At 36.1% G+C, this 12,074-nt stretch overlaps 2 protein-coding genes across 3 annotated transcripts in view; one reads left to right on the top strand and one right to left on the bottom strand.

Moving 5' to 3' along the window:
- Positions 1-12,074, bottom strand: part of CD86 (CD86 molecule) — an 86,332-nt gene that overhangs the window by 66,820 nt on the left and 7,438 nt on the right. The window contains exon 1 of one of the 2 annotated variants that reach the window (XM_040484673.1): positions 1,456-1,585. The exons of the other annotated variant lie outside the window; for it this stretch is intronic. Within the exon in view, the coding sequence (XP_040340607.1) occupies positions 1,456-1,469 (14 nt within the window). The 5' untranslated portion in view covers positions 1,470-1,585. Of the gene's footprint in view, positions 1-1,455; positions 1,586-12,074 lie in introns of those variants that run through there. 2 annotated transcript variants of the gene reach the window in all.
- ILDR1 (immunoglobulin like domain containing receptor 1) overlaps positions 7,798-12,074 on the top strand; it is a 41,525-nt gene continuing 37,248 nt past the window's right edge. The window contains exon 1 of the mRNA XM_040484669.1: positions 7,798-7,938. Coding sequence (XP_040340603.1) covers positions 7,929-7,938 — 10 coding nt within the window. The 5' untranslated portion in view covers positions 7,798-7,928. The remainder of the gene's footprint in view (positions 7,939-12,074) is intronic.

Below are 12,074 nucleotides of genomic sequence, written 5' to 3'. Positions count from 1 at the left end.
ATATAGACAGTGGCCTGTGGTTCTATAGATGTCTGCAGGCAGCATTAGCATAATTAAACAGTATCACCTCTAGTTCTACAAAAATTATAAATTCTAAATTTTTTCATACACGTGTAATATTTCAAAATTCTACAGCAAGGAAGCAAGACTCTTCACTTGGAAATTAAATTCTAATCTTCTGAAATCAGCAAAGCTGTTTCCCTAACCAGTAAGCACTGTGTAGATGAGGGTTACTTAGATTTTCAAAGAACAATAACAAATGATGACTGATTCCAGCTGCCACCAACAAAGAGGAGGGTGTATGTGACTGCTTCCAGTAAATCACTGCCATGGGGGCGTGCCACATATGAAGAAACCTTGTGGTACAGAGCAAAGCAGCAAGAAAGATTTTAGTTCTATTCCTTATGAGCAGTGTGACCTTAACAAGTTATTTAGGCTCTTCAAGCCACAGTTATCTCATCTATAAAACAGATATTATCTGTCCAAGAGTCACTGTGAAGATTAAAATGCATGAAAAAACATGAATAAAGCACACAATACATCATGTATGTTCAATACCAGAGAGCTAATTGAATTACTACTCTCCTTCTTTCTACTACCTCACTCTGTTCAGAATCTTTCATGGCCTATTTGTGACTGACTCATTTTCTGGGTTCTGCATTTTCTTCTTACACCTCTTCTTCCTCTTACTTTTCCTTACAAAGGAAAATTTACTCTCTAGTCTATGGTACTACTTATGCAGACATTTAAAATTTTTCTGATTCTTGGGGCGCCTGGGTGGCGCAGTCGGTTAAGCGTCCGACTTCAGCCAGGTCACGATCTTGCGGTCCGTGAGTTCGAGCCCCGCGTCGGGCTCTGGGCTGATGGCTCAGAGCCTGGAGCCTGTTTCCGATTCTGTGTCTCCCTCTCTCTCTGCCCCTTCCCCGTTCATGCTCTGTCTCGCTCTGTCCCAAAAATAAATAAATGTTGAAAAAAAATTAAAAAAAAATAAATAAAAATAAAATTTTTCTGATTCTTAAAACCAACAACTGCAACATTGAAATATTCAAAAAACAAATTTATAAAATTAAAGTTAATCACTTGAAAAAACAACAACAACCAGTAAACTTTTTGGCACCTTAAATAATTTTTACCTTTGAGTGGCAGTCAAATGTCCTTGCTAGAAATTTCTTTAAAAGATCCCCTGCCTTGGAGCTATAAGATCAACCTAAGGAGATGCTCTCAGAAGGCGAGAATAGCTTTGGGACTTTATCCAATTTTTCACAACATAGATCATTCATTATCCCAAGCATTCATGCTTTTGGCTTGTGCATAATTATGCCCTTAATACATATTAGCATTCTTGAGCAGGAAGGACAGAAAACAGAGAATGAGCACCATCCTCAACCTCAGCCTGCTACTGAGGTTACATAATTCTTAATTGCCTTTCAAAGAATAATAAGAATGATCACTCACCACCCGAGATCCATCTTGACTGTCTGCTATTGTGCTAATGTCTGGGAATGACTCTTGTCTGTAGAGTCTGTGTTACAGTGGAAGGAGGAGCAATCTCTTCTACCCCTGTGAAAAGCCTTCTTCCTCAATGACTGTATATCCTGTAACTTTCTTTAATAAAGGCCGTTCCTCTTTTTTCTACAGATTTTGCCAACACTTGTGGAAGAAACTTAACTCTTTCCTTGCATTTGAATTCACTGACCTAGATCTAAACATGTTTTTAAAAATAATTCAGTGGCTTGAGTTCTAGACATAACATTAAGATGAGGCTGACTAAAACTCCCCCTCTTGAAATTCCCTCAAAAAATCTAGAAAATAAAATAATTAAAAAGAAAAAAATATCTGTATATATAAATAGAATAAAAAGTATTTTAAAGTTTCGTTAAGATGAGAAAAAGTATGATTTATTATGGATTTGGATTTGGAGTCAGTAACCTCCTCCTACTGATTTCCATCACAGAGACAACAGAGGATTTCACTGAACTTTGGGGGCAAGGGAAAGTCCTCCTGTGAGAGCTGCATAATCAAGGAGGACAAACAAAAACTACATATTTTATTATTTCATTCTTACTATAGCCAAAGATTAAATTGGTCAAAGAGAAGGTTCCTGAAATAGAGGCCTGAAAAAAAAGCAGCATCCTAAAATTAAGAGATGTACTTGAGAGAAAAACATAAAATTCATTAAGTAGAAACTATTTCAGAAGAAATGAAATTTCCATACATGAACTGAAAAGGACACTATTAAGGAACTCAAAGGATTCAAATTGTCCAAAAAAAAAAAAAAAAAAGTAAGAAAGTGGATATTCCTACAGATAAATAATTGTAAGCATTTTTAATTATAAAGACATTGAAAGCTAAAAACAAAATGAAAAAGTAGGATGGCTACAGAGAAAAATAAACCAGTTTGACCTCTTACTAAACCCTACATGTCAAAAAAACACAGCATAATATCTAGAGAGTTTTGAGGTAGCATTCTCTACCTAGAGAAGATGACAATTAAGTAGGAAGGTCAATAGAAATATATTACCAGACAGAACAATAACAACAAAAATGCCACTACAAAGATAAACTTCCTAAATAAATTACCTAGAGTGTTCCAGAATAGTAAAAAAAAATGAATTAAAGTTGAAAACATAAAGATGGAGAAGTTATTGTCTCATTGTCTGGCTCCAAAAAGGGGAAAAAGAGAAAAATGGAGTGGTAGGAAGGGCACAAGGAAAGCAAGAGCTAAGGTGGAAATTTATAGATGTAAACACTTTAAGAATTAAGAAAGATCTCGGGGCGCCTGGTTGGCGCAGTCGGTTAAGCGTCCGACTTCAGCCAGGTCACGATCTTGCGGTCCGTGAGTTCGAGCCCCGCGTCGGGCTCTGGGCTGATGGCTCGGAGCCTGGAGCCTGTTTCCGATTCTGTGTCTCCCTCTCTCTCTGCCCCTCCCCCGTTCATGCTCTGTCTCTCTCTGTCCCAAAAATAAGTAAATGTTGAAAAAAAAAATTAAAAAAAAAAAAAAGAATTAAGAAAGATCTCAAAAAACAAAGAAACAAAAAGAAAGATCTCAAACCAACAACTTAACTTTACAACTTAACGAACTAGAAAAAGAAGAACACACTAAACCCAAAGATAGCAGAAGGAAGGAAATTATAAAAATTAGAGCAGATAAATGAAATAGAGAATAGAAAAACAATAGCGAAAATCAATGAACCCCAAAGTTGGTTCTTCGAAAAAATCAAAACCTTTAGCTGCCAGATGGACGAGGAAAATAAGAGAGAAGACTCAAATTAGTAAAATCAGAAGTGACCAGTGGATCAAAGAAGAAATGAAAAGTTTCCCTTTTGATTTCCTTCTAAAAGAATCTTGAGGCAGACAAAAATGAAGACAGAAATTACCAAAACTTATGGGATGTAGTAAAGTACTTCTAAGAGGGAAGTTCATACAAATAAATGCCTACATTGAGAAAAAAAAGTAAAATCTCAAATAAACAATCTAACTTTGCATGACAAGGACCTAGAAAAAGAACAAAATAAGCCAAAAGTTAAAAGAAGGAAGGAAATAACAAAGATTAAAGCATAAATAAATGAAATGGAGACCAGAAAGACAATTAAAAAGATAATCAAAACTAACAGTTGGTTTCAAAAAGATAAACAAAATTGACAAACCTTTAACTAGATTAAGACCAACAGAGAGAACACTCAAATCAATAACATTATAAATGAAAGAGGAGACATTACAACTGATACCACAGAAGTACAAAAGATAGTAAAATAATACAATGAACAATTATATGCCAATAAGACAGGCACATGAAAAGGAGCTCAACATCACTAATCATCACTGCTTTAAAGGCCATATCTCAGAGGTTAGAGTGGAAGAGAGCCAAAGCATAAGAGACTCTTAAAAACTGAGAACAAACTGAGGGTTGATGGGAGTGGGAGGGCGGGGAGGGTGGGTGATGGGTATTGAGAAGGGCACCTTTTGGGATGAGCACTGGGTGTTGTATGGAAACCAATTCGACAATAAACTTCATATATTGGAAAAAAATAAAATAAAATACTTCCTAAAAATAAAAATAAAAATAAAAATAAAAATAAAAATAAAGGCCGTATCTCCAAATACAGTCATATTCTGAGGTACTTGGGGTTAGGGCTTCAACATATAAATTTTGGAGGGACACAATTCAGTCTATACCAAAATCAAATTTCTGGAAACCAAAATCACAATGAGATACCACCTTACACCTGTTCCAACGGCTAAAATAAAAAGACAAGAAATAGTAAGTGTTGGTGAGGACAGGGAGAAAAAGGAATCATTGTGGCACCGTTGGTGGGAAGGTAAATTGGTACAGCCACTGTGGAAAACAGTATAGAGACTTCTCATGAAATTAAAAATAGAAATACTATATAATCCATTAATTCCACTACTGGGTATTTATATAAAGAAAAGGAAAATATTGATTTGAAAAGATATATGCATCCCTGTGTTTATTGCAGTATTATTTATTATAGCCAAGATATGGAACCAACACAAGTGTCCATCCATAGATGAATGGATAAAGAAGATACTGTATACACACACAATAGAATATTACTCAGCCATAAAAAGGATGAGATCTTCCCATTTGCGACAACATGAATGGACCTAGAGGATATTTTGCTAAGTGAAATAAGTCAGACAGAGAAAGATAAATACCATATTATTTCACTTATATGTGGAACCTAAAAAACAAAACAAATGAATAAATAAACAAAAAGCAGAAAGCTTACCCATAAACACAGAGAACAAACTGATGGTTGCCAGAGGGAAGGGTAGTGGAGGGCTGGGAAAAATGGCTGGAAGAAAGTGGGAGATACAGGCTTCCAGTTATGTAATGAATAAGTCACAGGAATAAAAATCACAGCATAAGAATATAGTCAATAGATATTGTAATAGCAATATGTAAGGACAGATGGTAGCTATACTTCTGGTGAGCATGGCATAATATATAAGCTAGTTAAATCACTATGTTGTACATAGTTGAAACTAATGTAACATTATATATCAAATATACTTCAATTAAAATGAATAGATAGAATTGGCAAAAAAAATTATACACCAACAAACTGGGTAACTTAGAAGAAATTGATACAATTCTGGAAACATATAACCTACCAAGGTTGAATCAGGAAGAATAGAAAATCTGAACAGACCAATAATGATTAAGAATATTGAAGCAGTAATCAAAAACTGCATCCAAAAAAATGCCCAGGACCTGATGGCTTCACAGGTGAGTTCTACCAAACACTTAAAGAGGAATAATGCCAATCCTCCTCAATCTCTTCCAAAAATTGGAGAGGAGGGAACAATTCCAAAGTCGTTTTACAAGGCCCCCTTTACTCTCATTATAAAGCCAGATAAGGGCACTGTCATAAAAAAAATAACATGCTGATACTCCCGATGAATATAGATGCAAAAATTCTTAGTAAAATACTAGCAAAGTGACTTCAGCAGCACATTAAAAAGATCATACACCACGATCAGTGGGTTTTGAGGATGACTCATCACAGCAAATCAATAAACATGATATACTGCATTAACAGAATGGAGGGTAAATATCACATAATCTTGATTTCAAAAAAGAAAACTCTTGACAAATTGGTATAGAAGAAATGTGCCTCAACATAATAAAGGTCCATAGCTAACGTTATGCTCAACAATACAAAGATGGAAGCTTTTTCTCTAAGATCAGGAATAGATAAAGATGCCTGTTTTCACTGAAATCCTAAAATTTTTATGGAACCACAAAGACTCTGAATAGCCAATCTTGAGAAAGAAAAACAAAGATGGAAACATCACACTTCCTAATTTCAAACTATATTACAGTTTTTCTTTCAGCACTTTAAATATGTCACTCCACTGTCTTCTTACTGGCATTGTTTCTGGGACAAAAAGTCCATGTAATTGTTATCCTTTTTCTCCTGGAGGTAATTTTATTTCTCTTCTGTGTATTTTCTTCTTTAAAGAATTTTTTTAAATTTGAGAGAGAGTGAGCACAAGCTGGGGAGGGGCAGAGAGAAGGGGAGAGAGAGAATCAGAAGCAGGCTCCATGCCCTGTCAGTGTAGAGCCTGATGTGAGGCTCTATCTCATGAACCATGAGAGCATGACCTGAGTTGAAAATCAAAGAGTCTGCCAGAGCTCCTGGGTGGCTCAGTCGGTTGAGCGTCTGACTCTGGCTCAGATTATGATCTCATGGTTTGTGGGTTTGAGCCCCATGTCGGGCTCTGTGCTGACAGCTCAGAGCCTGGATCCTGCTTCAGGTTCTGTGTCTCCCTTTCTCTCTGTCCCTCCCCCACTCTCACTTTGTCTCACTCTCTCTCTCAAAAATAAATAAATGTAAAAAAAAAAAAAAATGTAAAAGTCTGCACTCAACCAACTGAGCCACTCAGGCGTCCCTCCTCTGTGTACTTTTTCTTTGGTTTTAGTTTCCAGCAGTTTGATTTTGATATAGACTGAGTTGTGTCCCTCCAAAATTCATACACTGAAGTCATAATCCCAAGTACATCAGAATGTGACTGTATTTGGAGATATGGCCTTTAAAGCAATGATGAAGTTAAAATGAGGCTGATATGGTGACCCCTAATCCAATCTGATTGGTGTCTTTATAAGAAGAGAAAGTTTGGACACAAAAAAAGACATCATGGATGACATCCATGGACAGATATAAATACAGCAAACGGGTGGCCATGTAAAAGCCAAGAGGAGATGCCTCCGAAGAAACCAACACTGCCAGCACCTTGATCTTGAACAGGCAGCATTCATAACTGTGAGAAATAAATTTTTTATTTAAGCCACCCAGTCTATAATATTTTGCTATGGTAGACCTAGGAAACTAATACAAATATGATATGCTTAGGAGTGGAGTTTATTTTGTTTGGTTTTGGTTTTGGTATTTATCCTTCATGGTGTTTCTAAGCTTCTTAGATTTGTGGTTTGAGGTATGGCACTAATTTTAGGAAATTCTTGGCCATTATTTTTTTGAATATTTCTTCTATCTTGTATTCTTTTTCTCTGTCCCTTCTGAGATTCCAGTTACATGTATATTATAACATTTGATATTTTCCTTCAGCTCTTGGTTGCTCTGTTCTATTTTCCCCCATTTTAGTTTTTTTCCTCGTTTGTCAGTTTATATAATTTTTATTGACCTATTTTCAAGTTCCATGTTTTTTTCTTTTGCTGTGTCAGGTCTACTGATGGGCCTGTTTAAGGCATTTTTCATCTCTTTACTCATACATTCTTGCATTTCAATTTGATTATTTTGTTTATAGTTTATATTTCTCTGCTGAAATTATCTTTCTGATCCTGTATATTATCTTCCTTGTCAATTAGACCCTTTAACATATTAATTTTAATTTTTCAAATTCCCTGTAAGATAGTTCCAACATGGGTCATATTTGTGCCTGGTTCTGTTCTGATGATTGTTTTGTCTCTTCAGATTTTGATTTTTCTTGTCATTTTGTATTCCTCTGCTATAGATTGAATTGTATCTTCTCACAAATTCATATGCTGAGGCTCTAACCCCCCAATGTGATGGTACTTGGAGATGAGGCCTTTGACATGCATTTGGGTTTAAATGAGGTCATGAGGGTGGAGATTTCATGAGGATTAATGCTCATATAAGATGAGACACCAGGAAGTTTGCTCTCCTGTCTCCACCATATAAGCACACAGTGAAAAGGCAGTCATCTGAAAGCCAGAAAGAATTCTCACCAGAAACCAGCCATGCTGGCACCCCGATCTTGGACTTCTCAGCCTCCAGAACTGTAAGGAAATAAATTTCTGCTGTTTATACCTCCAAGTCCATGGTATTTTGTTATGACAGCCTGAGCAGACTGACAGCCTCATGATTTTTGGTTCAAAGTAAGATGCGTTCTACAAGATAATAGACACTGAGTATACATCTTTCATGCTTAGAGATAAGCATGCTTTTCCTTTTGCTAGGCACTTAGTGACATGAGGACTGGTGTTAAGTTTGTCTGGAGTCGAGTTGGGCTGGAAGTTTGTTGTTACTATGGTTACCTCAGTGTACACAGGCTTCAAATTTCTCTAGCGATACCTTGTGTGAGCTATTTGCCAGAATGTTTTTCTCGGTGTCTTCTCTACTCTTGGTTTCATGCCTTTCTGCTTTCTTTTGAGTCTTCCCTTTGAACTGGTTCCCCCAAATAATCTGTCTTTTGCTGTTCTCCTAGCTGTATTCCATTCTTATTTTTACTTAATGTTTATCAGAATGGTTGTGGGGAGGAGGGTAGGCAAGGCCTAGTTCTCTGTGTTTTAATTGCTTCAGTTTTCGGGAGACATTGTGAACCTTCACTTGTGTTCCTGCCTTCCACCGGACTTAGTGCTGGGCCAGAACCTATTCTTGACTTTCTCCCAGGGGTAAACATTTATTTTCCTGTTTTCCTTCCCCAGTAGCAACGGGCTTCCATCAGTACCTTAAAAATATAGTTTTTGTTTCCATTAACTCTGCAGATTGAGCCTTTTGTTTCACAGAGGAGCTAGAATAGATGGGTTAGAGCAGAGTTTTGGCAATGATTTCTAGTCCCCCTCATGCAGCCATTCCTGTAAGGAAAATGTCCTTAGAGTTTTCTCCAATTTTCCTTGTGAGCTCCTGGTGAGGTTCTCACAGAAAAACCCTGAAAGAAGGTACAGACAGACCCACAGGGGCTTCAATGTATAACACTGGTCCACACTCAGCCTTTAGCAATTTATTAGTTTTCCAGCTATTCTTGTGACTGGCTTATATGGCATCAGGAAGCATCTCCCCCAGATAAGCAAATGCTCTGATTCTGTTTTTCTATATAGGAGCTTGTCTCCCAAATTTGGGTTACATTTTTGTCCAGTGACAGCAACCTTCTTAAGGGTTAAAGAATATTTATTAGTTTTGCAGTTTGTCCAGCATTTTCTTAATGTAAGGGTGGGAACAGCTCTTTATAGCTCTCTATACCTCTGAGGTGAAACCAGAAGTAATTTCTATACCTTTTCATGTATTTCATACAATTTCTGGGACTCAACCAAAATAAACAGACACACAATTTTGCTGAATACAAGGTCAATATATGAAATCAACTGAAAGTCTATACACTAGCCATAAACAACAGAAAATACAATTTTTAAAATGATTTTTAAATTGATGTAATTTACCATCAAATTATATAAGTACCTACAAATTAGCCTCATGGAGATGTATTTCTACCAAAAAAATTAAAACCTAAAAAAATTTAAGAAAAATGGAAGAATATAAAAACAATTGGAGGTATACACTAAGTTCATAAATTGGAAGGCTCAAAAATATAAAAATGGCAATTCCTCCCAAATTCATCTATCGGGTAGATGGGTAAGGCAGTCCCAATTAAGATCCTAGCAGATTTTTGTGTAAATTAGCAAGTTGATTCTAAAATGTGCGTGGAAATGCAACTGGCTGAGAATAGCCAAGTCATTCTTGAAGAAGAAAATGAAATGGAAGGACTTGTTCTAGTAGATATGAAGACCTGTTATAAGGCTATCATAATTTAAAAAATGTGGTATTGGCACAAAGATAGGCAAACAAATAGAAAGACTAAGGAAAGAAAGTAGAGAATCCAGATTCAAATATACACATGTATGGACAGTTCACTTTTGGAAAAGCTGACATTGTTGAGCAGAAGGGAAAGAAATTATTTTTTTCTTTTTCCCTCTTTCTTTCTTTCTTTCTTTCTTCCTTCTTTCTTTTTTTTTTTTTTTCGGGGGGTGGCATACATGCTGCTGAAGCAAGCATAGAAATTAATTTTCAATAATCAGGTTTGGTTAATTGGATATCTGAGGAAAAAAATGGAACTTAACTCCCTAGTTCATACATCAGTTCTATGTGGATTGCAGATCTAAATGTAAAAAGCAAAATATAATGCTACTAGGAGATTACAGACGAGAATATTTTCATGACCTTAGGAAAGGCAAGTATATATTAAATAAGACACTAAAATCTTAAAGACATTAAAATAAAATATTGATAAATTAAACTTCTTTAAAATAAGTAATAAATATATTTGTTCAGCAAACAAGATCATTAAGAGAGCAAAAAACCAAGTCACAAATTGGGAGGAGGTATTTTTAACCCATGTAAATCACAAAAAGGACCATATCCAGAATACCATAAGAAACTCCTATAAATCAAGAAAAGAAAATTGAATAGAAAAAAAAAAAGCAAAAGATTCTACTAAAGCCAAAAAAAAAAAAAAAGAATATCCAAAAGTCCCAAAAGCCAATAAACATATGAAAAAGTGCTCAACTCATTAGTCATCAGGGAAATGCAAATTAAACCACAATGCAATACCATTGCATACCCACAGTAGAGCTATAATTGAAGACTGTCAACCCCAAATATAGCCAAGGATGTGAAACAAAACTTTCATACACTAGTGGTATATAGGTAAATTTGGAAAAATCTAAGGTTGAACATATGCTTACTATACTGATAATCTAATGCTGCATAATAGCACTATTGTTCTAAACAATAGTTTAAACAGTAGTTTGTTGCTGAAAACAACAAACGTATTCTCTCTCTTCCTGTGGGTCAGGAATCTGACAGTAGCTTAGCTGTATGGGTTTTGTCTCAGGGTCTCTCATGAGTTAATAGTCAAATGTCAACTCTTCTGAAGACTTGATTGCAGCTAGAATATTTCCTTCCAAGACGGTTCACTCATATGATCATTGGCAGGAGGCCTTAGTCCCTCGCCATGTGGACCTCTCGATAGGATTGCCTTAGTATCCTCATGATATTGCAGCTGGCCTCCCCATACTGGGCAAGGAAGAAGCTATAATGCCTTTTATGATCTGGTCTTGGTGGTAACACACTATCACTTTTGCTGTTCTTTTCATTAGAAGTGAGTCACTAAGTTCAGCCTATACTTGAGGGTCTCTTTTGAAGAGAGGAGGGTCAGAGAATTTGGGTACATATATTAAAATCACCACACATACCCGATGACCAGATAATTTTACCTTAAGTTATAGAAGCAAAAATGGGTTAGTGTATGGTTCTCCAAACATTTACAACAATGTTTATAGCGTCATTATTCATAATAGCCAAATAGTAGAAACAAAATCCTTAGCAACAATACATTAAATAAATTGTGGTATATTCTATCAATATAATTCTATTCATAAATAAGAGTTAACAAACTTACATGCAAAACTATAGATGAATCTTGCTAATATTGAGCAAAAGAGACAAGCTCCAAAAATGTGTACTACATTATTTTCTTTATGTAAATGTTAAAAGAGGCAAGACCAATCTATAATGTAAGAAGTCAAGATGGTGGTTATCTTTGGGGAGGAAAAGGGAGGGAATGATTTAGAGGGGTTATGAGGAAATCACCATTTCAATACTGATCTATAACTTGCCCAGAATAATTGTAAAGATATGTTTACATTGTGATATTTCATTGAACCATACACCTCTGATTTGTACAGGTTTCAGAATTGTCTTATATTTCAAATTTAGAAAAATTTTTTAAAAAGACGCCAAAGAAAGAAAAAATAGTATACTTCAGGCAAAACCAAAACATGTCTGTGCACTGAATTTGGTCTGCAAGTAGCCAGTTTGTAATATCTGCTTTAGACCAGGTTGGTAAATATGATCTTCAAAAGGCCTCAAAGCATATGGGTTATGTTAGACTTTGGTGGTAGCATAAATCTATTCCTGTAGAATTTAGAATTGTCAACTGTTGGCTATGGAAAAGCCTTTCTGGATCATTCAATCCAGTGATTTTTTTTTTTAATTTTTTTTTTCAACGTTTATTTATTTTTGGGATAGAGAGAGACAGAGCATGAACGGGGGAGGGGCAGAGAGAGAGGGAGACACAGAATGGGAAACAGGCTCCAGGCTCTGAGCCATCAGCCCAGAGCCTGACGCGGGGCTTGAACTCATGGACCGCGAGATTGTGACCTGGCTGAAGTCGGACGTTTAACCGACTGCGCCACCCAGGCGCCCCCAATCCAGTGATTTTTCAAACTGACCTTTCTGGCAGAGGCAAATCCTTAGGTACTCCACAGAATGCAAGAGCTTCTCAGAATACAG

Source organism: Herpailurus yagouaroundi, unplaced genomic scaffold, assembly GCF_014898765.1.
Source record: "Herpailurus yagouaroundi ecotype Mexico unplaced genomic scaffold, PumYag 162, whole genome shotgun sequence".
Lineage (NCBI taxonomy): Eukaryota > Metazoa > Chordata > Mammalia > Carnivora > Felidae > Herpailurus > Herpailurus yagouaroundi.
This window is presented reverse-complemented; position numbering and strand designations above follow the sequence as displayed.